Source organism: Pristis pectinata, chromosome 39, assembly GCF_009764475.1.
Source record: "Pristis pectinata isolate sPriPec2 chromosome 39, sPriPec2.1.pri, whole genome shotgun sequence".
Classification (NCBI taxonomy): domain Eukaryota; kingdom Metazoa; phylum Chordata; class Chondrichthyes; order Rhinopristiformes; family Pristidae; genus Pristis; species Pristis pectinata.
The window spans coordinates 2,718,917-2,746,058 of NC_067442.1; the positions used below are offsets into that span (position 1 = coordinate 2,718,917).

Below are 27,142 nucleotides of genomic sequence, written 5' to 3' on the forward strand. Positions count from 1 at the left end.
CTGGGAAGTCTAGGGAAGGTCGTGCTTCCTTGTTGATTCCATGGGGTGTCTGATGGAGCCGCACACGGGGGGGAGCCGGCAGCACAGGCAGAAGGACCCAGCACCCACGGAGAAACGCAGGGAAGTGAGAGCGGTTCACATCCACCTCCCCCCCCCCCCCCCCCCCCCGCCCCCTGTCTGCATGGATTAATTTGGTTTGCTGGCAATGGGAAGTTCTCTGCTGTGAGCAGTGAGACCTCAACGGGAGGGAAGAAAATGGAAGACTTGCACAACCTCTATCGACCCCAAAGTACCTGACGGTTTCTGGGGAACTGATACCGGGCCCTGGCTGTTGGGAACAGCGGCGGGGAAGTCAGCAGGGAGACGACTTTTGATCTGGGCGAAGTTGATCTTCCAGGCCTCAGACTGTCAGAACCAAGAGCTGCCGCTCCCACCAATACTCATAGAAACATAGAAAACCTACAGCACAATTCAGGCCCTTTGGCCCACAAAGCTGTGCCGAACATGTCCCTACCTTAGAAATTACTAGGTTTACCCATAGCCCTCTTATTTTTCTCAGCTCCATGTACCTATCCAAAAGCCTCTTAAGGGACCCTATCGTATCTGCCTCCACCGCCGTTGCCGGCAGCCCATTCCACACACTCACCACTCTCTGAGTAAAAAACTTACCCCTGACATCTCCTCTGTACCTACTCCCCAGCACCTTAAACCTGTGTCCTCTTGTGACAGCCATTTCAGCCCTGGGGAAAAGCCTCTGAATATCTACCCAGTCAATGGCTCTCATCATCGTATACACCTCTATCAGGTCCCCCCTCATCCTCCGTCACTCCAAGGAGAAAAGGCTGAGTTTCCTCAACCTGCTTTCATAAGGCATGCTCCCCAATCCAGGCAGCATTCTTGGAAATCTCTTCTGCACGCTTTCTATGGCTTCCACACCCTTCCTGTAGTGAGGTGACCAGAACTGAGCACAGTGCTCCAAGTGGGGTCTGACCAGGGCCCTATATAGCTGCAACAATACCTCTCGGCTCCTAAATTCAACTCGTTGTTGCTTGCTTAGGTGTTCAAGTGCATGAGTCACAAAAAACTAGCAGGCAGCTGAAAATATTTTAAATTTTCAGTCAACAAGTCGTTAAGAAGACAAACGGCATTTTGGTCTTCATTGCAAAGGCATTGGAGTTTAAAAATAGGGAGGTTTTGTTGAAGTTGTATAGGGTGTTGGTGAGGCGTCTCATGGAATACTCTGCACAGTTTTGGTTCCCTTAACTAAAATAAGGTATTGTAAAATGAGATTCACCAGGCTAATTCCTGAGACGAGACGGTTGTCCTACCAAGGGAAACTAAATATGGAGGAAAGAGGGGTCGTTGAGGGAAACCCACCTCCCTCGCCAGCTCTCACTCTCATCCTGATTGATTCTCTCTTTCACTCCTTCCAATTCGTGCAAATGCTGATCCACGCCCCCACATACACAGGCAGCATCTCTGGAGGGAAATGGATAGTCAAGATTTCGGGTCGAGACTCTTCATCTGGACAGACCCAAAACGCCGACTGTCCACTTCCGTCCACTCATGCTGCCCGTCTCGCTGAGCTCCTCTGGTGTTTTTTGAGCTGCTCCAGATCCCAGCATCTGCCTCCTAGACACTAAGTAACTCAGAGATACGGATGCACACAATCTCGCCCACGTGTGCATATACTGCGATCAAGACACTGGCGGATAATGTTATACTTACAGGAGGATCCTGGGAGGGTTGTAACTTGAAAACTGTCAAACAAGCGGCAAGTTTGCTCCCCTTCAGAGTGCAGTTGTTACTCAGGAACTGGTGAGTTGAAGAGGATCGCAGACGACCAGCTTTCTGATTGTTGCTGGTCAGGATGCGATCTGGGAGGGGGCTGAGTGTACGGAGGAGAAACCACTGGTCTGTGTTTGTGGGCGTGAATCTTGGTGCGATGTGGAGAACAGACGGCGTGGCTTCTGACTTGAGGTTCCTTTTCCCTTATTTGGAACAGCAGTAGTCAATTTGTTGTAAAGCTGTAGATTTTTTTTGTTTAATCACAGACCACTTCCTTCTGATCAGAGCACAGATACTTTGTAAGTGGTCCAAGGGTTACAGGAGAATTCCAAGCGCAAACTGGAGGAACAGCACCTCATTTAGGCAGGCACGGTAGTGTAGCGGTTAGCGTAACGCTATTACAGCGCCAGCGACCCGGGATCAATTCCCACCGCTGTCTGTAAGGAGTTTGTACGTTCTCCCCCGTGTCTGCGTGGGTTTCCTCCGGGTGCTCCGGTTTCCTCCCACATTCCAAAGACGTACGGGTTAGGAAGTTGTGGGCGTGCTGTGTTGGCGCCTGGAAGTGTGGGGACACTTGCGGGTTGCCCACGGGACACTCCACGCAAAAGATGCATTTCACTGTGTGTTTCGATGTACATGTGACTAAAAAGATATCTTATCTTATCTTGTCTTATCATTTTCCGTCTTGGAACCTTGCAGCCTAACGGCATGAACATTGAATTCTCCCACTTTAAGTAATCCCCACAGCTCCCCCACGCACACCCCCAACCACGCCTCTTCTTTTCTTCCCACTCCTAGCCTCTCTCTTTTTTTTCTACCCCCTTTTTTGCCTTTGGCCCGTCCCCCGGTGGATCCGCTCTCCCCTCCTCCCCCGCACCTGCCCATCACTATCTCTTACCTGCACCTCCCTATCACCACCCTGTGCCCATCCCGCCTCCCCTCTGTTGTCCACCTATCTCTGCTCTGCTTCTCCGTCCTATATATCGGGCTTCCCCTTTTCCTATCTTCAGTCCTGAAGAGGGGTCCTGACCCGAGACGTCGACCGCCTGCTTTTCTCCACGGATGCTGCCGGGCCTGCTGAGTTCCTCCAGCATCGTCGTGTTTTTCGTCCAAAGGTTACAGATTGGGAGAATCAGTCAGCTCTTCCTGTCGAATTCTTCCTGACATCAGCGGCCCAAGGTTCTCCAGTGGGAATGGGATGGACAGAAGGCGTCAGCATTGCCTGCACCATCCAGACCTGGAAATTAATAAATAATTTTAAATATTTTCAGCTGTTATCTGTAACACTTATAGTTAGCATCTTATAGTTAGAGCCCAGAAGTAAACCACAGTCCGTTACCACAAGTTTGCAGCTCAGCTGATAATGGGATACTGCCTCAATATTCAAGGAAGTAGGTTTAGGACGGAGATGGGAAGGAACTGCTTTTCCTGGAGAATTCTCTGCCCAGGGAAGCAGTGGACGCTACCTCATTAACTATATTTCAGATACAGTTAGACGGATTTTTGCACGGTAGGGGAACGGAGGCTGATGGGGCAAAGGCAGGTAGGTGGAGCTGAGTCCACGGCCAGATCAGCCATGATCTTATTGAATGGCGGAGCAGGCTCGATGTGACAGATGGCCTCAACCTGCTCTTGTTTCTTATGTTATGTTCTTATTGAAGGTGCTGATGATGGACATGCGAGACAGAGCTCACGCTAGGACCTGGTCTGTCACTTGTCTCACTGCTCGAGAAGCTTCTGCGGGTTAACCTGGCTGCTCCATCTGACACTCCCAACACCCTGACTCTGTTGTAGCAAGTGTCTGTGCTCAATATACAGCAGGACTATGAGTTAACCCTCCCAGATCTGTAAGTCATGAGGCGGCAACAAATTTTTACCTCTACATTGTTGCAGGGTCAATACTGAGAGGAGCACTACTCTATGGGTGGGGCAACACAGCATTGCGCTGGAAGGGGCAGAGATGAGGGAGCTACACACTGTGGGACAGACAGTTCTGCATGTGTGCTGCATTGTTGTAAATTGTTGTCTAATCTATTAGAGTGCTAACTCTACTCTTCAGGTGCCGTGGCTGGGGTGAGAAGTATCAATAGTTACCACATCCAACAGACGAGATATCCACCCCCTCTGTCACTGGCACACTGTGGTTATAGTGTGTACAATATCCAGGAGAAACAATGAACTCACGGACTGAGGGAACTCTTGCATACAGCGGCAGATAGTTGGCTTCGTATTCATTCATGCACCTTGGGACCCCTTTTAGTGAAGTGAGTGAGTCTTCTAAATAACTGTGCTGGCAAAACTCATCAATTGAGTTACATTCTGCATTCCTTACCTCCATGTATTGGTATTGGTATTGGTTTATTATTGTCACTTGTACCAAGGTACAGTGAAAAACCTGTCTTGCGTACCGATCGTACAAGTCAATTCATTACACAGTGCAGTTACATTGGGTTAGTACAGAGTGCATTGATGTAGTACAGGTAAAAACAATAACAGTGCAGAGTAAAGTGTCACAGCTACAGAGAAAGTGCAGTGCAATAAGGTGCAAGGTCACAACAAGGTAGATCATGAGGTCAGAGTCCATCTCATTCTATAAGGGAACCATTCAATAGTCTTATCACAGTGGGGTAGAAGCTGTCCTTAAGTCTGGTGGTACGTGCCCTCAGGCTCCTGTATCTTCTACCTGATGGAAGAGGAGAGAAGAGAGAATGTCCTGGGTGGGTGGGGTCTTTGATTATGCCGGCTGCTTCACCAAGGCAGCGAGGGGTAAAGACAGAGTCCAAGGAGGGGAGGCTGGTGTCTGTGATGTGCTGGGCTGTCCCCACAACTCTCTGCAGTTTCTTGCGGTCCCGGGCAGAGCAGTTGCCGTACCAAGCCATGATACATCCAGATAGGATGCTTTCTATGGTGCATCAATAAAAGTTGGTGAGAGTCAAAGGGACAAACTGAATTTCGTTAGCCTCCTGAGGAAGTAGAGGCGCTGGTGAGCTTCCTTGACAGTAGCATCTACGTGATTTGACCAGGACAAGCTGTTGGTGACGTTCACACCCAGGAACTTGAAGCTCTCAACCCTGTCGACCTCAGCACCATTGATGTAGACAGGTGCATGTACACCGCCCCCTTTAGCTGTCTAAGTGAACTGATTCACTTTGGACAATTTGGCATCTCACTGTTTGTAAACTCACTTGGATCCTCATTGTCCATGTAATCATTCATCAGGATTCAAAATTAAGTTCCAGACGAGAGTGGATGCATGTTTGGGATAAGTCTGCTGGGTGAAGGGTAGAAGTGAAGGTGTGGACTGAGTCAAAGAGCTGGCAGAGGCTGAATGGCCTCCCTCTGTGCTGCATTGCTTCTGATTCCCTGAGCTTCTGAAGTGTAAGCACACATCGGGTTCGAGGCCCTTCTGACATTTTATACAGTTCTTGTTTTACTTTATGTTTTATCGACCCTTATTGTGGTTTCTCTTCATGAAAGAATGAGCAGGAAGTGTGTGGTTGAATGGCCTGTCTATTCTAAGCTCTGCCATGGTGTAGTGTCAAGGTCTCACGGTATGACTCTATGATCAGGTAGAAGACCAAGTGTGGCAGCAGGTTACACCATGAGAAACATCTTAATTGATGAGATGGAAGCAGAGGGAAAAATCCAGTGCTCAGGACCCAGGCAGTGAAGGGTTGTCTGGCAACGTTGGACCGACGGAAATCAGGGGATACACGAGGCGGAATTGGAGGAGCATCGAGATATCAGAGGGTTGTTGAGATTGGAGGAGGTTGCAGAGGTATGGAAGGATGTAAGGCCTGCAGGCTGCAGGCATATAGGGGTGATGAGCTTTCAGAAGTACGGAGGGGTGCAGAGGCTCAGAGAAGTTTCAGAGATGAGTGTGGAGATTGGATGGGTTTGATCTGTTCTGAGACCAGGAGCTAGTGTAGAAGGGCAAAAAGGAAGCGAAGGGGGTTAGAGCCATTTGTGGATCGCTGAGCAGCAGGAGGTGACGGTGAAGGGACCTTGGTGTGGGTTAGATCACTGGGTCTCTGCTGACGTCAGTCCCCATCACAGCTCCCTGAGAATGATCCTGTGCACAGACTGTCAGCTGTAAGCACATTGTTGGTGTCTTATATGATGTGAAATTTGTTGTTTTGTGATGCAGTACAGTGCAAAGACAAATACAATAAATAAATAGTGCAAAAAAAAAAGGAATTACGAGGTAGTGTTCACGGACCATTCAGAAATCTGATGGCGGAGGGGAAGAAGCTGTTCCTGAATCGTTGAGTGCGGGGCTTCAGGCTCCTGTACCTCCTCCCCGGTGGTAGTAACGAGAAGCGGGCACACTGCTGACGTAGCTTGGGGAAGTGAGAGGAGGAAGTACCATCATCGGATCCCAGGTACTCTGTCAGTTTCCTACTCTCAGAGTCAAAAAGAAATAATAGCTAGTGAGACCTCTCCTCCTGCCCAGCAGCTCTTGAGAGATTCAAACTGCTGTTTGGTCTTTGCAGATTACTTTGACTCTTGAGTGATGAAAGGTTCTGCCCTGTAAGTTATAAGGGGTAAAGGTAGAAAATGGAACACACACTGGCACATTTTGCCAGTACTACCTCAATGCGCTCTGTACTAACCCAATGTAACTGCACTGTGTAATGAATTGACCTGTACCATCGGTATGTAAGACAAGTTTTTCACTGGACCTTGGTACAAGTGACAATAATAAACCAATACCAATACCAATGCATGGAGGTAAGGAATGCAGAATGTAACTCAATTGATGAGTTTTGCCAGCACAGTTATTTAGAAGACTCACTCACTTCACTAAAAGGGGTCCCAAGGTGCATGAATGAATACGAAGCCAACTATCTGCCGCTGTATGCAGGAGTCCCCTCAGTCCGTGAGTTCATTGTTTCTCCTGGATATTGTACACACTATAACCACAGTGTGCCAGTGACAGAGGGGGTGGATATCTCGTCTGTTGGATGTGGGAACCACTGATACTTCTCACCCCAGCCATGGTGCCTGAAGAGTAGAGTTAGCACTCTGAAAGATTAGACAGTGCAGGGGGGTTTTTGTGCACAGATTCCAGGTCGCGTTCAAGAACCAAATGTAGAGAGCACCCACGGTAGTGCAGCCAACTTCCCATCCACTCACCTGCCCTCGTAAACTTCTCTCTTCAGGCATGGTAGCATGTTAATCTGCTCTGCACTCCGTCTGAGAGCACTTGGTCCTTCCTGATGGTGGTGCCCAGAACTGAACACAGTTACTCTTTCACTGCCTCCACCACTTTGCATTACTTCCCCTAAAAAAAATCAAGGACGACTTTATATTAACTTTTCCAATTAGTCGTTAGTTCCCAGCAATGACTTCACTCAAATCACTAAATTGATCTGCCTCTCTGCAGGTCTAAACCTTACACCATCAGTTCTTTATTTTGGGTCAAAAGTGGCTGACGTGCTGCTGAGCTGCCACAGGTTTGTGCACTCAATACCTCGATGGTATTCCCAATCATCACTTTTGGAAGCAGGGCTAAGGATATTAACTCTCCATGTCCTGGATGGTTGACATTCCCAAGAGGGAATGAGGGGTGACCACCTCACATGTCCAGAGAGCCTCTTTGCTCACAATGCAGGTTCTGGACTCTTCAGGACATCCCAGGTACTTGGGAATCCCCAGGCAGAAAGCCATTCCTCATGGAGAGAATGGGAAGACTCTGGGATGTGGTGCACCAGGCTGGTGTGCCGAGTATTGACAGCGCAGTCCTTGAGAAGGAGATGAACGGACTCTTGACCCGCTGAGAGATCACACTGTATCACACTAGCAGTGATCATCTTCGGGACTGAAGGGAAACTTGTAACAATCAGCAGAGTCGGGAACAATCAGTAAATGCTCTCCATAGAAGAGAAGTCTGAGAAGTGACCTGTTAAATGTCTTTAAAGTTATGGGACATTTCAAAAGGGTAAACGGAAAGATAGTGCACAATAGTGTGCAATGATAGTGCACAGCACATCACGGAAACCAGCCTCCCCTCCATGGACTCTTGTCTTTACCCCTCGCTGCCTTGGCGAAGCAGCCACATAATCAAAGACCCCACCCCACCCCCAGATCATTCTCTCTTCTCTCCTCTCCCATCAGGCAGACGATACAGGAGCTGAGGGCACGTACCACCAGCCTCAAGGACAGCTTCTATCCCACGGTGATAAGACTATCGAATGGTTCCCTTATACGATGAGATGGACTATGACCTCACGATCTACCTTGTTGTGACCTTGCACCTCATTGCCTACCTGCAATACACTTCCCTGTGGCTGTGACACTTTACTCTGTATTCTGTTATTGTTTTTACCTGTACTACCTCAAAGCACTCTATACTAACTCAATGTATCTACACTGTGTAATGAATTGATCTGTATGAACGGTATGCAAGACAAGTTTTTCACTGTACCTTGGTACAAGTGATGATATTAAACCAATTCCAATGGTAAATAGGAGCCATTGACTTCAGATAGACATCATGGATCCATTTACAGGTTTCAGGCAAAACCCTTTTGACCAGAGACTGTCCTGGTTCCGAGTTCTGGCCCTCGATTCGGCTCCATTGATGGTGCCTCGTTGTGCAGCACATGGTTTCCATGCACTACTAATCAGACAATGACACACACCTGAGCCCCATCAGGAGACAAGCATAAGAACCCTGGTTTCCCTCACACTAGTTGCCAGAGTATTGGTTAATCTTAGGGTATCCTGTGTTTCCTGGCTGCTTAGAGCTGGCAACTCTAGACCAGTCATGGTTTTGCTGTTTTCTCCTAGGATATCCTGTTTCTGTGTTGGGACTGTTACCTCAGAGCCCTGAGGCAAGATTCCTCCTGGTTGCTGCCTGTGTTTGGTTCTGAGGGAGCATCCTGACTCCAGTCTCGTACTGGTGTTCTGCATTTGGGTTCTCTGTGATCTTGCTCTTCGTTTGATGCTGTGACAGAGTGGTGAGGACAGGATCTCATTCTGACAGGCTGAGGCCACAGCTGTGGATGTACTTTCAGAGAATCTGATTAAATGTAAGGAGGGGTGTGAAGGATCTGCTGACAGTATAAGGAAAAGGAAGGTGCAGGAAGGCCTGTGTGATGCATAAACCCCACAGGGTGGTCCAATGCTGGTCATCAATGCAATGCTTTACAGAGCTCAGGGCAACACAGGAACCAGGGTGTGTGCTGCCTGTTCATTGCATCCCCCAGGACCAGCACAGTTCCAGAGAGCTCCCCTGCCCTCTTCCCACTGCTCCTTGGGCTCATTACACGAGTTTCAGTGCTGTTTCCCTCTTAAACCCCTTCCAGTCGGACTGAGCACAACCCAAACCTGGACAGCAATCTCGGTTGGACCACGTTTGGGGTAAAATACAATGAATGGTCTGCTGGAGGAACTCTGAGTCAAGCAGCAGCTGTGGGGAGGAAAGGAATTGTTGACATCACTGGTCAAAACCCTGCATCAGGACAAGTCCTCTTTCCCCCCCCCCCCACCCCACACAGATGCTGCTCAACCCCCCTGAGTTCCTCCAGCAGACTGTTTGTTGCTCTAGATTCTGCAGCCCCTTTGGGGGGGGGGGGTGGGAACTGTTGTGGGGGTCTCCATATCTTGGTGCAACCACAAATGTGCACAATTCTGGTCTCTGTATGCTTTGGTTAGATTACACTGGGAATACCGTGCATGGTTCTGCTGACTACATCACTTGGTTAGACCACACTGGTGAACTGTGCATGACTCTGATTTCCAGCCATTGGTCAGACCAGTTAGAACACTGTACACAGTTCTGATCTCTCTATTGCACATGGACACTGAAAGAACAAATGACGCTTGTAAGGTTATTTAACAGACTGAAGCAGTATCGCGAGATTACCTCCCTCAGCTGTCTCTGTTCTAACGAAACAACCCCAGTGTTGGCAACATCCTTGCAAATCTCCATTCTCCCAGATTCTCCGTGGTATCTTCTCCAATGACAAAACTTTCAACACCAGTGCCTTCCTTTTACCTTTAACCAGAGCTTCCATCAACCAGCAAAGAGAAGGAACTCAGCGGGTCAGGCAGCATCTGCGGTGGGAAATGGACGGCTGATGTTGAGGGTCGCCTGACCCACTGAGTTCCTCCAGCAGTTTGTTATTTTTTTACTCCAGATTCTATCATCTGTAGTCTCGTGTGTCTCCAAGAGAAGGATCTTTGTCCTCACCTTCCACCTCCCCAGCACCCATTTCAATAATTTCTGTCATCTACAACGAGATTCCACCAATAGACACACTTTTACTTCCCTTCCACTCCTGTCATTTCGAACGGACTGTTCCCTGAAACTTCCTCGTCTGTTCTATCTCCATTAACCATTCCCCTCTTCATTTTCCCTCTTGCACTTGCGAGAGATGCAACGTCTGCCCTTTCACAAAGGGCTGATGTGACCCTGTGACCTGGATCACAAGGCACGTGAAGGGACAACACTTTGAGCTGCACTGGAAGCAAATGGTTAACCCCTGCAAACCATAAACGTTGCAGCAGTAATCAGACATCGAGTGAAAGTCTCTCTCCAGCTGAATACTACCCACACAACAGCGCCATGATAAAGATATATTTATTAGTCACAAGTACATCGAAACACACAGTGAAATGCATCTTTTGTGTCGAGTGTTCTGGGGGCAGCCCGCAAGTGTCGCCATGCATCCGGCGCCAACATAGCGTGCCCACAACTTCCTAACCCGTATGTCTTTGGAATGTGGGAGGAAACCGGAGCACCCGGAGGAAACCCACGCAGACACGGGGAGAACGTACAAGCTCCTTACAGACGGTGGCCGGATTTGAACCCAGGTCGCTGGCGCTGTGAGGCGTTATGCTAACTGCTACACTACCGTGCCTGCCCCATTCTGTCAATACTTGCTCTTCAACAGTGCTGGTAGCACTCCCTCCATATTTCCCATCTCCAACAGTGCAGCATTCCTTTAGTGTTTGTCATCTGAGGGTGCAGACCCTCCACTAGTGCGGTGGTCCCTCAGTATTGACCATACAACAATGCAGCACACATGCAGAACTGTCTCCCACAGCGCATCGTACCCTCAGCTCTGCCCCTTCCGGTGCAATGCTGTGTTGCCCCACCCACAGAGTAATGCTCCCTTCAGTACTGACCCTGCAACAATGTAGAGGTAAAAATTTGTTGCCGCCTCATGACTTACAGATCTGGGAGGGTTAACATAGTCCTGCTGTATATTGAGCACAGACACTTGCTACAACACCTAGTGTCAGGGTGTTGGAGGTGTCAGATGGAGCAGCCAGATTAACCCACAGAAGCTTCTCGAACAGTGAGGCAAATGACAGACCAGGTCCTAGCGTGAGCTCTGTCTCAAACGTCCATCATCAATAAGAACATGACATAAGAAACAGGAGCAGGCTGAGGCCATCTGGCCCATCGAGCCTGCTCCGCTGTCCATGGCTGATCTGGCCGTGGACTCAGCTCCACCTACCTGCCTTTGCCCCATCAGCCTCCGTTCCCCTACCGTGCAAAAATCTGTCTAACTGTATCCGAAATATAGTTAATGAGGTAGCCTCTACTGCTTCCCCGGGCAGAGAATTCCACAGATTCACTACTCTCCAGGAAAAGCAGTTCTTTCCCATCTCATTGAACCCACTCCATTGTCAGGTGGGGGGTGGAAGGCGAGGTCCCCCATCATCATTACCACATCCTCTGGGAGAGGATGTTTTGTTTTAACCCTTCCCTCATTTCCACAGGGTGCCATGGAGAAACTTTTTTTTAAAAGCCCTGGGTCAGGGCCTGAGTCATGGGATTGGCTGCTCAGTGAAATGTGCAGGTTGGGTCCCAACATGATTAATAGAACATAGAGCATACAGTACAGTACAGGCCCTTCGGCCCACAATGTTGTGCCAACATTTAAACCTCGCCTAAGACTATCTAACCCCTTCCTCCTACATATCCCTCTATTTTAAATCCCTCCATATGCTTATCTAGTAATCTCTTGAATTTGACCAATGTACCTACCTCCACCACCACCCCAGGCAGCGCATTCCACGCCCCAAACACTCTCTGGGTAAAAAACCTCCCTCTGATATCTCCCTTGAACTTCCCACCCATTACGTAAAAGGCATGCCCTCTTGTATTGAGCATTGGTGCCCTGGGAAAGAGGCACTGGCTGTCCACTCTATCTATTCCTCTTAATATTTTGTACACCTCTATCATGTCTCCTCTCATCCTCCTCCTCTCCAAAGAGTAAAGCCCTAGCTCCCTTAGTCTATCCTCATAATGCATACTCTCTAAACCAGTCCCTCTATCAATGTCCATCTGCAATCTTCGACAATTAAAGGGCAATAAACTATGATACGGATATACAAAAACTGAGTGTCAGCCTAATTTCACAATTTTGTTTTCGCTGTGACTTCCAATATCGCAATATGCAGCTCCAAAAATGCCCAAGGTCTAGTTTCTACACAACTGGGTCCAGGAGACCTAAAAGTCATCCAGTATCAAATATTGTTCCTTCTCTCCTCAGCTGTAGTGTCGGAAGAGTGCAGAGGTAACACTCCACGAGACGTGACAGTGCAGAGAGGTCTGTGCGCCCGGATCCCCTGCCACTACAGTTATCCATCACGTCTGGAAAATGAACAGCGGAAAGCCCTCTGGTTTCAAGATGAAAAATGGGGCCAGCCGGTTGTAGTCCTTCACTCCAGGGATCACTACGAGAGATCCCGAGATTTCACCATCGGACCCGGCTGTCTGGAGACCTGAAAGATGGCGATTGTTCCCTGATAGTAAACGACGTCACAAGGGAAGATGACGGTCATTATCATTTCAGAATTTAATTCAACAAATACAGTTACAGTTACTTCCCTGCAACAAGCTCCATGTTTCTGGTCAGTGCTCTGTGTGACTACTAAGGCTCAGCAGGGAACACAAGGTAAACTGTGCTGGTGATCTGTCAGCACAAACCACACAGTGTCCGATTATATTGCAGCTACATAGGACCCTGGCCAGACCCCACTTGGAGCACTGTGCTCAGTTCTGGTCGCCTCACTACAGGAAGGATGTGGAAGCCATAGAAAGGGTGCAGAGGAGATTTACAAGGATGCTGCCTGGATTGGGGAGCATGACTTATGAAAACAGGTTGAGGGAACTCGGCCTTTTCTCCTTGGAGCGACGGAGGATGAGAGGTGACCTGATAGAGGTGTATAAGATGATGAGAGGCATTGATGGTGTGGATAGTCAGAGGCTTTTCCCCAGGGCTGAAATGGTTGCCACAAGAGGACACAGGTTTAAGGTGCTGGGGAGTAGGTACAGAGGAGATGTCAGGGGTGAGAGTGGTGAGTGTGTGGAACGGGCTGCCGGCAACGGTGGTGGAGGCGGATACAACAGGGTCTTTTAAGAGACTGTTGGATAGGTACATGGAGCTGAGTAAAATAGAGGGCTATGGGTAAGCCTAGTAATTTCTAAGGTCGGCACAGCTTTGTGGGCCGAAGGGCCTGAATTGTGCTGTAGGTTTTCTATGTTCTATGTTCCATATTCTATCCGTCCCTGGCTTTCCAAACCCTGGCAAAGCTTCCAATCCAGTCACACTACAACTCTGATGTTTCTTTCATCATCATTGATAACGTCTTAACAACATCCAGCAATGTTTCAGGTTATCAGCCCCTATAAATCTCACTAATTACACATAGATATAAGGAAGACTTGAGTCTAAAATACTGAGCACAAGCTCTGGATGTTACAAAGTGCTTAACAGCTCATAAGATGACTCTGCTGTACAGTAGGGATACTTTCCACTTGCTGGGGTAAACTACAGCTCCAGCAACTCTCGGGAGGCTGTCTACCATCTCGCCCTAATCACTCAGTACCTGCCCACCGTCACCATCCATAGAATGCACCGCAGTTACTCACCTGGGCTACTCCAACAGCTCCTCCCAAATCCACACTCTCAACCACCAAGGTGGACAATGACAGCAGGTGTGGAGCGACACTGCCACCTGAAGGATCATCTCCAAACTGCACACTTTTCTGACCTTGGAAATAATCTGCCATTATATCTTCATCACTGGGTCCAAATCCTGGAACTCTCCCTAACAGCACTGTGGGAACTTTTCCTACATGGGTTGGAGCAGTTCATGAATACAAGAAGCTTTAAAAAAAATGATGGTTCATAGTAAGGTTCCAGCAAACATTAGACATTTGTTGCATGTGCGGGCTGAGACTGACGCAAATCCTCTCTGTTCTGCCAGTGCCAGGGATTAATTTAGGATTTGGCACAATCTCTGCTCGATGGTAAGCAACTGAGTTCTGAGCTGTGACTCATTTCTCCACTCTGACTGAGCGGGTCAGAAAAGTGGCAAATACGATATAATCCAGAAAGGTAATGCATTTAGAAAGGTGCATCAAGGCAAGGGAGTGCATGCTAAATTGGTGTAGAGGAACAGAGGGCTTTTGATTGTCCACAGATCTTTAAAGGGTGCAGGGTAAGTTAATCAGATGGTTAAAAAGGCTAACAGGATGTTCTCCTTTATTAGCTGAGGCACAGAATAAAGGAACATAGAAGTTACGCCAGAACTGCATACAGTACGAGTTAGGCCAGAGGTGGGGTACTGTGTCCAGTTCTGGTCACCACAAAGATGTGATTGCGCTGGAGATGAAGCAGAGGAGATCAAGGAAGAGGTTGGCAGGACTGGAAGACTTTAGCTATGAGGAGTGACTGGTTGTCCTCGTGTACCATTTGCTGTGAATAAACACGGTGTAGCAGGGAATAAGGCAGGAATTGATACGTTGACCTTTGCAGCAAGAGGATTTGAGTACAGAAATAGGGATAGCTTGCTCTAATTGTACGCAGCCTTGAGTATTCAATGCAGTTTTGGTCTCCTTATCCAAGGAACGATGTTCTTGCCATGGGAGGAGTGGAGCGAGGCTTCATCAGACTGACTCCTGGGATGGCAGGACTGATTTGTGAAGAGACTTTGCATCAATTAGGCTTATGTTCACTGGAGTTTAGAATAAGAGAACCTCATGGAAACTGAGAAAATTCTAATAGGACTAGATAGACAAAATGCAGGAAGACGTTCCCAATGACAAGGGGATTTGGGACAAGGAGTCACAGCGTAGGGATAAAGGGGTAAGCCATTTAGAATTGAGATGAGGAGATGTGAATTTATGGAATTCCCTACAGGAAGAAATCAAAGCCAAATCATGAAAAATATTCAAGGAAGAGTCAGACAAGAGGGATCAAGGGAAATGTGGAGATAGTCCAGGCAGAATATGAATTTGGATTAACAGCCTTGGTCACATTGAATGGTGCAGCAAGCTCGAAAGACCCAAAGGCTTACTCTTGCTCCTACTTTCTATGATAGGCTGGAGTCGTTTTCTTTGAAACAGTGGGGGTGAGGGGAGATTTAGTTGAGGCGCATGAAGTTTGAGGGTGAAGACTAAAGGAGCTGGGGCTTTACTCTCTGGAGAGGAGGAGGATGAGAGGAGACATGATAGAGGTGTACAAAATACTAAGAGGAATAGATAGAGTGGACAGCCAGCGCCTCTTTCCCAGGGCACCAATGCTCAATACAAGAGGGCATGGCTTTAAGGTAATGGGTGGGAAGTTCAAGGGAGATGTCAGAGGGAGGTTTTTCACCCAGAGAGTGGTTGGGGCATGGAATGCGCTGCCTGGGGTGGTGATGGAGGCTGATACATTGATCAAGTTCAAGAGATTGTTAGATAAGCATAGGGAGGAACTTAAGATGGAGGGACATGTGGGAGGAAGGGGTTAGATAGTCTTAGGAGTGGTTTGAAGGTCGGCACAACATTGTGGGCCGAAGGGCCTGTGTTGTGCTGTACTGTTCTATGGTTCTAAGACAGAGTACATCAAATGGAGCTAACTCCCTTAGCTAAGCAGATAAAGTCCAGTTGGCACAGAATTAAACCAATTAGTTGAGGGACTAGAGGTGAGTTGAGTAAAGATACTTTCACGTGGAGAGAGATGGAGGTCTGAAACTCGCTGCTTGAAAACCTGGTGCGGGCAGGAATTCTCACCACGTTTACACAGAACTTCCAAAACTATGACCTGCAGGGCTACTCATCCAATGTTGGGGTTAACTACGACACAGTGAATGGGAGGGCCCTGGGGAGTGTTGTTGAAGAGAGAGAGACCTTGGCTACAAAGTACATCGATTCTTGAACATGAGGACACACCAAGACAGGGTGCTGAGGAGGGTGTATGTCATGCTTGTCTTCATTGGCCAAGGCATTGAGTGTAAGATTTGGGATGTCTTGTTATAGTTGGACAAAATGCTGGCTTGCCCACACTTAGAGTAGTAAGAGTCCATGTTTATTGTCATAGGCATATGTACCCAAGGTACAAATGCCATGAAAACTAGCTTTTTTTGCAGCAGGAGCATCACTGTACATTACAAGCATTATGTGGATTTCTGGTCACCACACTAAATGAAGGACATAATTCTGCCAGAGAGGTGCAGGAAAGATTCACCAGGATGTTGCCTGGATTGGAGGGCGTGGGTTATTGGGAGAGATTGGATAAGTTAGTTCTATTTTCCCTGGAGAGAAGGAGGCTGAGAAGTGACATATATAAAATTATGAGAGGCATAGATAGGGTAGACTGCCAGTATGTTTCCCATGGTGTGGGGTGACTGAAACTAGAGCACATAGCTTTAAGGTGAGAGGGAGGAGGTTTAAAAGGGATCTGGAGGGTAAATTTTTGGCAGAGAGAATAGTCGGTGTCTGGAAAGAGCTGCCAGAGGAGGTGGTGGTGGCCGGAACAATAACCACAACATTTGAGAGACATTTGGACAGATAATTGAATGAGCAGGGCACAGAGGGATATGGAATTAATGCAGGCAAGTGGGGTTAGTGTAGATAGACGTGATGGCCGGTATAGATGTGATAGAACGTAGAACAGAACAGCACAGTACAGAACAGGCCCTTCGGCCCACAATGTTGTACTGACAGATCTATTGCCTCCTGCCTACAGAATGCTCCTATTCTTCTATTTTCCTCTCATTCATGTGCCCATCCAAGCCCCTCTTAAAAGTGATGGGCTGTATCACTCAGTGACTCGGTGGATGGTGGGGTTTACCCGCCGAGGTCTTTTCTGACCAGCACAAACACGATGGACTAAATGACCTTGTTTATTGTAAAGTTTCTGGCATTTTATGATTCTGTGAGTAACTTGGTAAATTCAAGATGTCAGAGTTAAAACACAGTGACTGTCATTCTGCCAGTCATGACGGAAGTACTGGTGCTTTCAGAACTACAGACTCCTCCCAACTCCTTCTTCCCCATCAACACAGCTTTCAATTCCTTGCTCCTGTAGGGGCCGACTTCAACTTTACCCGCTCGCTAGGGAGAACTGTTCCTCGTGCTCTCCCTCTGACACCCACGGACAGGTGCAGTGGTTTCATCCCAGGCCCAGGAGATCCCTGCAGGTGTCCGAAACATCCCTCCACAAATTTCACTAACTTCACTCACCTCATCCTCTCTGACAGCACCTGTGGCCTCAAAGGACAAGGCAGCAGACACAGGGAACACCACCCCACACTGGTTCCCTCTGCAGGTCACACTGCATCCTGACGTAAAATATATTAGTGCTCCTTCATCACTGCTGGGTCTAAATCCTGGAACTCCCTCCCCGATAGCACTGTGGGAGCATCTTAGAAACATCAAAAACCCACAGCACATACAGGCCCTTCGGCCCACAAAGCTGTGCCGAACATGTCCCTACCTTAGAAGTTACTAGGCTTACCGGGCCTGACTCCTGAGGGAGCAGAGACTCTCCTGGGAGGGGAGAGCAGTGTGGATTTACCAGAATGATAGAACATAGAAAACCTACAGCACAATTCAGGCCCTTCGGCCCACAAAGCTGTACCGAACATGTCCCTACCTTAGAAATTACTAGGCTTACCCATAGCCCTCTATTTTTCTCAGCTCCATGTACCTATCCAACAGTCTCTTCAAAGACCCTATCGTATCCGCCTCCACCACAGTTGCCGGCAGCCCGTTCCACACACTCACCACTCTGAGTAAAAAACTTACCCCTGACATCTCCTCTTCACCACACAACTTCAGCAGTTCAAGGAGGCAGCTCATCCCCACCTTCCCAAGGGTAGTTATGGGTAGACAATATATGTCAAGCCCTGCCCAGCAATGTCTACATCTGAAGTATTGAATCAATAACTTGTGACACGGACCCACTGAAACCATAATTTCCACATGAGGGTGGGCATTGCTATATTTATCTGTGCTCTGGTCAGTCAGAAATAAGTTTGCAACTAACTGTAAATGCATGGATTGTGGTTTTCACAGCTATTCCAACAATTGAACACTCACCCTTCCAAATAAGAAAGAATATCAACTTGGAAACCACTTGATGTTTTCTTAGCCTTGCAGTCTCTCAGATCAGCAGTGTTCCTCCAAGTACTCGGTCCACTCGCATAGACCCTGTGACCCTGTTCAACTCAACACTTCCCCAACAACGACAGTGCAAACGAACTGCTTGTTCAGCACGATTCAAGCTGCAGACCAGGGAGATCCTTCAGTAAGTCGAATGATCGTTTCACTCCCAGCTGAAGTTCTTCATCTGTACTATGGCTTTGTGTGGGTGGTGGGAGAGGAAGAGAGACACAGAGCGAGTGAGGGGGGGGCGAGTGTGAGGGGGGGGTGAGTGTGAAGAGGAAGAGGGAGGGCGAGTGTGAGAGAGGGAGGGGGGGGCGAGTGTGAGAGAGGGGAGGGGGGGGCAAGTGAGGGGGGATGAACGTGAGAGAGAGAGGGGGCGAGTGTGGGGGGGGGGGGCCAGTGTGGGAGAGGGGGGGCCAGTGTGAGAGAGGGAGAGGGGGGGCCAGTGTGAGAGAGCGGCGCGTGGGTGGGGGGGGGCGATTGAGAGAGGGGGGGAGTGAGAGAGAGGGGGGCATTGTGGGGGGGGCAGTGTGAGGGGGGGCTGTGTGAGAGAGGCGGGGGGCTGTGTGAGAGGCGAGTGGGGGGGGCGAGTGAGAGGGGGGGGAGTGAGAGAGAGGGGGGCAGTGTGGGGGGGGCAGTGTGGGGGGGGGCTGTGTGAGAGAGGCGGGGGGCTGTGTGAGAGAGGCGGGGGGCTGTGTGATAGGCGAGTGGGGGGGGCGAGTGAGAGAGGGGGGCGAGTGAGAGAGGCGAGAGATGGAGGCGAGAGAGGGAGAGAGAGGGGGGTGTGGGAGAGAGAGGGGGGGGCGAGTGTGAGAGAGGGAGGGGGGGCGAGTGTGGGGGGGGCGAGTGAGGGGGATGAGCGTGAGAGAGAGAGGGGGCAAGTGTGAGGGGGGGGTGTGTGAGGGGGGGGCCAGTGTGTGAGGGGGGGGCCAGTGTGAGAGAGGGAGAGGGGGGGCCAGTGTGACAGAGTGGCGCGAGTGGGTGGGGGGGGGGCGATTGAGAGAGGGGGGGAGTGAGAGAGAGGGGGGCAGTGTGGGGGGGGGCAGTGAGGGGGGGCTGTGTGAGAGAGGCGGGGGGCTGTGAGAGGAGTGGGGGGGGCTGTGTGAGAGGAGTGGGGGGGGCTGTGTGAGAGGGGGGCGAGGGAGAGAGGCGAGAGAGGGAGAGAGAGGGGGGTGTGGGAGAGAGAGGGGGGCGAGTGGGAGAGAGGGGGGGGCGAGTGGGGGCGTGGGAGAGACGGGGGGGCGAGTGTGAGAGAGAGCGAGAGACGGAGACAGAGGGCAAGTGAGTGAGTGGGAGGGAGAGAGGGATGGTTTTCTTTGAGCACCTGCTTGGAGTGTGCTCCATGAACATTGGGGAGTGTTTGTGTGACTGACGGTGGAAGGGTGAGCTTGAGTTCAGTGTTTGTTTGAATGTGTGTGAAGATTAAGATGAAAGTATCTGAGAGTGAGGGTCCGAGAAATTAAAGGTTGGGCTTCAGCAAATGACCTGTCACTCCTCCACACCCTCCACACCCTCCACACCCTCCACACCCAGCTCGATCTCAAGTCTTGGAAGCTCCACTTACTCCAAGTCCAACTGCTCTCTTTTGGGGGGGTGAGTTTCCCATTACCCATCCACCCTCCGTGTGAGGAAGTGCTTCCTGACGTTAGCCCTTGTGCCCCACTTGAACCTTGGCAGCAAAATAGAAAAACAAAGTCATTTTCAATGATAAGGGATTGAAAGGTGGTGGTGTTCTGAGCGACCTGGGTGTCCTTGTACTCAAATTACTGGAAGCTAATATCCGGGTGCAGCAATCAGATGGCAAATTGTTGGACTTTATCGTCAGAGAAAAGATGCAGGCCATTCCAGGGTTACAAAAGCCCGACTTATACGCCATACATACGAACGAGTTCCCATAAACATTATTAGATTCAAACGAACTAGTCTTGGAAAAAAAACGTGATAATAGAACATAGAAACATAGAAAATCTACAGCACAATTCAGGCCCTTCAGCCCATAAAGCTGTGCCGAACATGTCCCTACCTTAGAAACTACTAGGCTTACCCATAGCCCTCTATTTTTCTCAGCTCCATGTACCCATCCAACAGTCTCTTAAAAGACCCTATCGTATCCGCCTCCACCACCGTTGCCGGCAGCCCGTTCCACACACTCACCACTCTCTGAGTAAAAAACTTACCCCTGACATCACCTCTGTACCTACTCCCCAGCACCTTAAACCTGTGTCCTCTTGTGGCAACAATTTCAGCCCTGGGAAAAAGGCCTCTGACTATCCACACGATCAATGCCTCTCATCATCTTATACACCTCTATCAGGTCCCCCCTCATCCTCCGTCTCTCCAAGTTCACTCAACCTGTTCTCATAAGACAAGCTCCCCAATCCAGGCAACATCCTCGTAAATCTCTTCTGCACCCTTTCTATGGCTTCCACATCCTTCCTGTAGTGAGGCCACCAGAACTGAGCACAGTACTCCAAGTGGGGTCTGACCAGGGTCCTATATAGCTGCAACATTACCTCTCAGCTCCTAAATTCAATTCCCTGATTGATGAAGAACAATATTAGATTCAAACAAGAACTAGTCTTGGAAAAAAAACCTGTTGATATGGAACATTGTTTCCCAGACGGGCAGCTGGTATGGCCACTTTCTCCCGGAGCCAGAGATGCAGCCTCAATCCTGACCTCGGGGTGCTGTCTGGAGGTTTTGCACGTCCTCCCTGTTACCCTGGGGATTTCCTTGGGGATGCTCCGGTTTTCCATATTCTGAAGACATGCAGGTTGCCAGGTTAATTGACCACTGAAAATGCCCCTGGTGTAGGAAAGTGGTAGGATCTGGATGGAGTTGTAAATAATGTGGGGAAATGGGACCAGTGGACGATTAGGGTGCAAATGGGTGGTTGATGGTCAGTGCGGGCGAGATGGGCTGAAGGGCCTGTTTCTGTGCTGTATTTCTCTATGACCCTGTAACTCCCCCCAACCCAGTAATCAGGCCGTTGTCTCTAAAGAACCCAGACTGTCAGTTTCATCACACGAGGCAGGCACCAGGACCCAGGAGTAACTTGCAGGTGTACAGGGAATGGGACTGATGGTGTCTACAGAGAACTGGCACAGATTCAATCGGGCTGAATGTCTTCCTTCTGTGGTTTAGTAATTCTGTGATAAATTATGAAATATTTTTATTTATTAGTTCCTGAGGAATTTTGGACATTTGTAAACGTCAGAAGGAGCTGGGACGGTGACTGGCCTCATCAGTTGTCACACCACTTTGTGAGCACAGCCAGGCACTGAACACTGCAGAGGCTCTGGGTTGTCCCAGGACACGGAGCTGGGATCCAGCCTCCTGGATGGATAGTGTACCCGGGAACAATCTTGAAGGGACAGTGGGGTCCAACCTCAGACAGCTGCAGTCTCAGCGTCAGTGGGAGATCGGCCCCACTGTCCAACAGCGGCTTGAATCTCTCAAGAGCTGCCCGGCAGGAGGAGGGGTCTCATTAACTCTTCTCTCTTTCAGACCCACAGCAGGAAACGTAGGGAATATCTGGGATCAGACGATGATCGGGAAATCATACTTCCTCCTGGCACTTCTCCAAGGTATTGTCAGCAGCAGCTCAGACACATCTACGACTGACAGTCGGTGTGCAAGATCGTTCTCAGTGATCGGTGATGGGTACTAATTTCAGCAGAGATTCAGTGAACTAACTCACACTGCGACCATCACCCCTGCTCCTAGCGGACCTGCACCGGCTCCCGGGTCAGCGCGATTTGCAAATTTCTCATGGCCCTTGTCCCCTCCCCGTCACTGTAACTTCCTCCGGCCAGAATGATCTCAGTGGACAAAGCAAAGGGGAGTGACTGACAGACCAAACGCAGACCAGGTGACCGTTTCACAGAACACCTGCGCTCCGTCCGTAACCGCGACCTGCATCTCCCCGTTGCCGGTCACTTCACCTCCCCCTCCCACATTATCACTGATACGTCAGTCCTTGGCCTCCTCCACTGCCGGGAGAACTCCAAGCACAGACTGGAGGAACAGCACCTCATTTTCTGTCTTGGAACCTCACAGCCTAACAGCATGAACATTGAATTCTCCCACTTTAGGTGACCTCACCCCCCTTCCCCACAACCACTGCCCCCCCCCCCCACCATGTTTCTTCTCTTCCTCCCTTTCCTAGCCCCTTTTCCCTTCTCTCCTTACCTTTGACCCGTCCCCCGGTGGATCTGCTCTCCCCTCCTCCCCCACATCTGCCCATCACTGTCTCTTACCTGCATCTACCTATCACCACCCTGTGCCCGCCCCGCCTCCCCTCTTTTGTCCACCTATCACTGCTCTGCTTTTCCCTCCTATATATCGGGCTTCCCTTTTTCCTATCTTCAGTCCTGAAGAAGGGTCCTGACCCGAAACGTCGACCGCCTGCTTTTCTCCACGGACGCTGCCTGGCCTGCTGAGTTCCTCCAGCATCGTCGTGTTTTTCATCCAGATTCCAGCATCTGCAGTCCTTTGTTTCTCCAGCCGTCCAACTCCCCTGGCAGCGAATTCCAGACCCTGACCAATCAGTGTACAAAAACATTTTTCGCCCTGTCAGTTTTGGTTCCTTTGCCAACCACCCTCCTTCCATGTCTCTTGGTTCTTGACCCCTCCTCTAATAGGACAAGTTTCTCACTTTTGAATTTGTCTGTATCCTTCATGATTTTAAACATCTCCATCTGATCCCCTTTCAACACCATCTGTTCCAAAGAGAACCCCAGCTTTTTCATCTCACCATGTAACTCCCTCATTCCTTGAATCATTTCAGTAAATCTTTTCTGCATCTTCTCAAACATCTTTCCTAACGTCCAGATATTGAACAGTTCCATTATACGATGAGATAGACTCTGACCTCACGATCTACCTTGTGACCTTGCACCTTATTGCACTGCACTTTCTCTGTAGCTGTGACACTTTACTCTGTACTGTTATTGTTTTTACCTGTACTACCTCAATGCACTTTGTACTAACCCAATGTAACTGCACTGTGTAATGAATTGACCTATACGATCGGTTTGCAAGACAAGTTTTTCACTGGACCTCGGTACAAGTGACAATAATAAACCAATCCCAATATACACAATGCTCAACTTCTGCCAAAACAGTGTTTTATAGAGGTCACTTTGACTTCCTTGCTCTTGTACTCTCTGCCTCTAACTTTACTGGGGTCCTGTCAGCCTTTAACCACTTCCTCAACGAGGGGTGCTGCTTTCAATAAATTGTACACACATTCCCCCAGATCTCCCCACCGCTGTACCCCTTTTCGAATAGCTCTGTCCCCTCTCATTTATTTCACTTCACATTCTTCCCATAAAAACATAAAACTTCACGTCTGCCATCCCTCCGTCCGTTCCAGCAGCCTGCCCATAGCTGCTTGAAGTCTATTACCATCCTGCTCACTGTTTATGCGCCTCCAAGTGTCATCTCACCTGCAGATCTGGAGACTGTTGTGTGCACCCAAGTCCAGCTCAGGGATATACATGGAGAAAAGGCGTGATCCTGGTACCGATCCCCGGGGAACTGCACTCTGCACTTCCCTCCAGTCTGAACAACCTGTCTCTGTCACCTTCTGTGTCCTGTTACTGAGTCATAATTATTTCCATCTATTTTATGCTCCAAGCCCTCACGTAACAGTGAAATCGGTGCTGGGAGCCCGGAGTAAAACCGATGGGTCTGTGAACTGGGTGAGTTTTGGTCGTAAGTCCTTTGATCTGTGAGTCCAGCAGCTGCTGCCCAGTGAAAAGTGCAGGTCAGGTTTTAACACTCTGAGGGACGCAAATCCTGCTGACGATGTCTTAAAGCAAGGTCATCCCAGTTTCTGGATTTTTCTCTTTGACTTCCGATCTGATATTAGAGCTGTGTGGAGCACTCAGTCAGCACATCCACAATGCTCAAGATCCAATTCTAACACAATTTGAGTCTGGTGGATCTACAGCCATCCAGTGACAAACATTGTTCCTTCTCTCCTCAGCTGTAGTGTCAGGAGAGTGGAGAGGTGACACTCCACGAGATGTGACGGCGCAGAAGGGTCTGTGCGCCCGGATTCCGTGCCACTACAGTTATCCATCAAGTCTGGCCAATGAATCACGGGATGGGGTCTGGTTTAACTCGGAGAAAGTGAAACCGTGGGCACCCTTAGCCTTTCACTCCAAGGATTCCAAGCACACCTTGCCAAGGTTTCGCCACCGAACTCGGCTCTCTGGAAACCTGAAAGATGGTGACTGTTCCCTGGTTATGAACGACGTCACACAGGAGGATGAAGGGCCTTACTTTTTCAGAATTGAATTTAACCACCAGCAGTCTTACAGTTTCTTCCCTGTAACACAACTTCATGTTTCTGGTAAGTGTTTTGTATAATCACTGAACTATTGACATTCAGCAGTCGGTGGGAAATGACATTAACTCTGCTGCTTCACTTTTAACACAAACCAGAGAAAGGGAACGAGATGAACTGAATCTAAAATTCATCTGATAAATTGAGTTCTGATGAAGGGTCTTTGACCTGAAACATTGGTATTGGTATTGGTTTTATTATTGTCACTTGTACCAAGGTGCAGTGAAAAACTTGTCTTGCACACCAATTGTGCAGGTCAATTCCTTACACAGTGCAGTTACATTGGGTTAGTATAGAGTGCATTGAGGTAGTACAGGTAAAAACAATAACAGTCCAGAGTAAAGTGTCACAGCTACAGAGAAAGTGCAGTGCAATAAGGTGCAAGGTCACAACAAGGTAGATTGTGAGGTCAGAGTCCATCTCATTGTATAAGGGAACTGTTCAATAGTTCTGTCACAGTGGGGTAGATGATGTCCTTGTCTGGTGGTATGTGCCCTCAGGATGCTGTATCTTCTCCCTGATGGAAGAGGGGCATTGAATCTCTTTCTCTTCCCACTTACGGCCTGACCTGTTATTTCTATTTTTGTATTAGGTTTCCAGCATCTGCGTTTTTTTTCTGATTTGGATCTAGAATTATGTCAGTGGGCAGAAGCAAAGGAGAATGACTGACAGAAGCCTGTGCCCACTGGGGTTCCGCAGGGCTCAGTGTGGCCCCATACAGTTGTGTGATACTGAATCGGACTGAAATGTCGGAGACAGTGAAGTTTGCAGATGATGCATCAACTGGCGCTGCGGTAGCAGGAAGGAAAGATTTAGACTGCAGGAGGATATCGATGGGCTGAACAGTTGGGCAGAGAGGTGGCAAATGGAGTTCAGTCCAGACAAGTGTGAGGTAATGCCCTTGGAAAGTGCAATAAGGCAGCGGAATACTCAACAAATGGGAGGATACAGAGAGGTGTTGAGGAACGGAAGGATTATGGAGTGTTTGCTCACTAGTCCTTAACGGTAGCAGAACAAGTCGATAAGGTAGTTAAGAATACATGCGAGATGCTTTCCTTTGTTCCCCAAGGCACAGACTATAAGAGCAGGGAGGTGTTAAGCTGGAACTGTGCACAACACAGGAGAAGCTACAGCTTCAGGATTATTTGCAGTTCTGCTCACCACATTACAGGAAAGACATGACTTCACCATAGGGGAGATTAAGGAGGATGTTGTCTGGCTTGGAAAATTACCGGCATGACCCACAAACTGAGGTTGTTTTCCTTGGAACAGAGAACTCTAACAGAGGGGACGATTAATGGAGCTTAATAAAACCAGAAGGGATCTATATTGGGTAAGTAGGAAGGACCTGTTTCCCTTAACAAAAGGGTTCAAAAACCAGGGCTAGGGACTTCCCTAGAATTAAGATAAGATAAGATCAGGATTCTTTATGGGTCACAGGTACATCGAAACACACAGTGAAATGCATCTTTTGCATAGAGTGTTCTGGGGACAGCCCGCAAGTGTCGCCACGCTTCCGGCGCCAACATAGCACGTCCACAACTTCCTAACATGTACATCTTTGGAATGTGGGAGGAAACTGGAGCATCTGGAGGAAACCCACTCGGACACACGGGGAGAACGTACAAACTCCTGACAGACAGGCGGGAACTGAACCCGGGTCACTGGCGCTGTAATAGCGTCACGCTGACCGCTACACTGCTGTGCCTGCCTTAATTCATCTTCTTTACATTTACCCGATCAATGCTTCATAACATTGAAGCCCTCTGTAGATTCCCACTTGTCCTTCCTTTTCCTAACAAGTCCCAGCCTGTTCAACCTTTGTAGACTGTTGCACCCTCCCTGTTCAGGAATCATCCTCATAACTGCTTTCTCTTGTGGGACTGAGATTTCTATCTGAACTGATGCATCTGATATTTATCTAATAGGATCCATTTCTCTGTGTGTTAGATTTCACAGATAAACCCTCGATATTCCCTGCTGAAATGGTTGCAGGAAAGCCAGTGAACATACACTGCACCTTCAACACCACGTGTGATGGGACGGTGCCCACCTTATCCTGGGTCACCCCCACTGATGTACCACCGTCAGTCTCAGACAGTACAACTCAGCGGGGAGACACTCTGATATACACTTCTGTTCTGACCCTGACCCCAGAGCTCAAACATCACGGGGAGAATCTCACCTGCAGAGTCAGATACCCATCTGTTTCATCGGAGCGGACCCTCACATTGACTGTGCAATGTAAGTGTGAACATCATTCGTTGTAGAGGAACAACAATACTCAACATTTTACACAACAAAATCCCACAAGTGGTGCAGTGACCATGACCAGACCACCTTGTCGATAAATATTGTCCTGAATATCCAGGAGAAATCTTCATTGAGGAGACCCACGTGGCCGTTCATTGCAAGTGAGAGGGCGGTCAGTGTCTCAATTTACCACCTCATCTGAAAGGCAGGAGTTTCAATGTAAACCTGCCTCAGTAATGCCCCTCTGACCCTGTGCCATCTCAAACCACACGGCACTTCTCACTGTTGCTCATTCCACAGCGTCTTACTTGCTTAGTATCACCGCTTTTGTGGTACAGCCTACCCTAAGC

The 27,142-nt window shown here is 49.0% G+C and overlaps 2 protein-coding genes across 7 annotated transcripts in view; one reads left to right on the forward strand and one right to left on the reverse strand.

The window, feature by feature from the left end:
• LOC127587261 (uncharacterized) overlaps nt 1–27,142 on the reverse strand; it is a 47,048-nt gene that overhangs the window by 19,448 nt on the left and 458 nt on the right. For 2 of the 6 annotated variants that reach the window (XM_052045555.1, XM_052045548.1), the window contains exons 2-3: nt 6,925–7,072; nt 2,819–3,025 (exon numbers count right to left, since the gene is read on the reverse strand). In XM_052045555.1, the coding sequence (XP_051901515.1) occupies nt 2,819–2,882 (64 nt within the window). In that variant the 5' untranslated portion in view covers nt 2,883–3,025; nt 6,925–7,072. Of the gene's footprint in view, nt 1–2,818; nt 3,026–3,127; nt 3,146–6,924; nt 7,073–13,681; nt 13,755–22,575; nt 22,724–26,724; nt 26,761–27,142 lie in introns of those variants that run through there. The other 4 variants (XM_052045549.1, XM_052045550.1, XM_052045553.1 and 1 more) reach the window with 4 other exon arrangements.
• The window catches only part of LOC127587241 (myelin-associated glycoprotein-like), a 33,657-nt gene continuing 24,709 nt past the window's right edge, over nt 18,195–27,142 (forward strand). The window contains exons 1-4 of the mRNA XM_052045508.1: nt 18,195–18,326; nt 21,692–21,771; nt 24,177–24,545; nt 26,490–26,783. Of these exons, the coding sequence (XP_051901468.1) occupies nt 21,732–21,771; nt 24,177–24,545; nt 26,490–26,783 (703 nt within the window). The 5' untranslated portion in view covers nt 18,195–18,326; nt 21,692–21,731. The remainder of the gene's footprint in view (nt 18,327–21,691; nt 21,772–24,176; nt 24,546–26,489; nt 26,784–27,142) is intronic.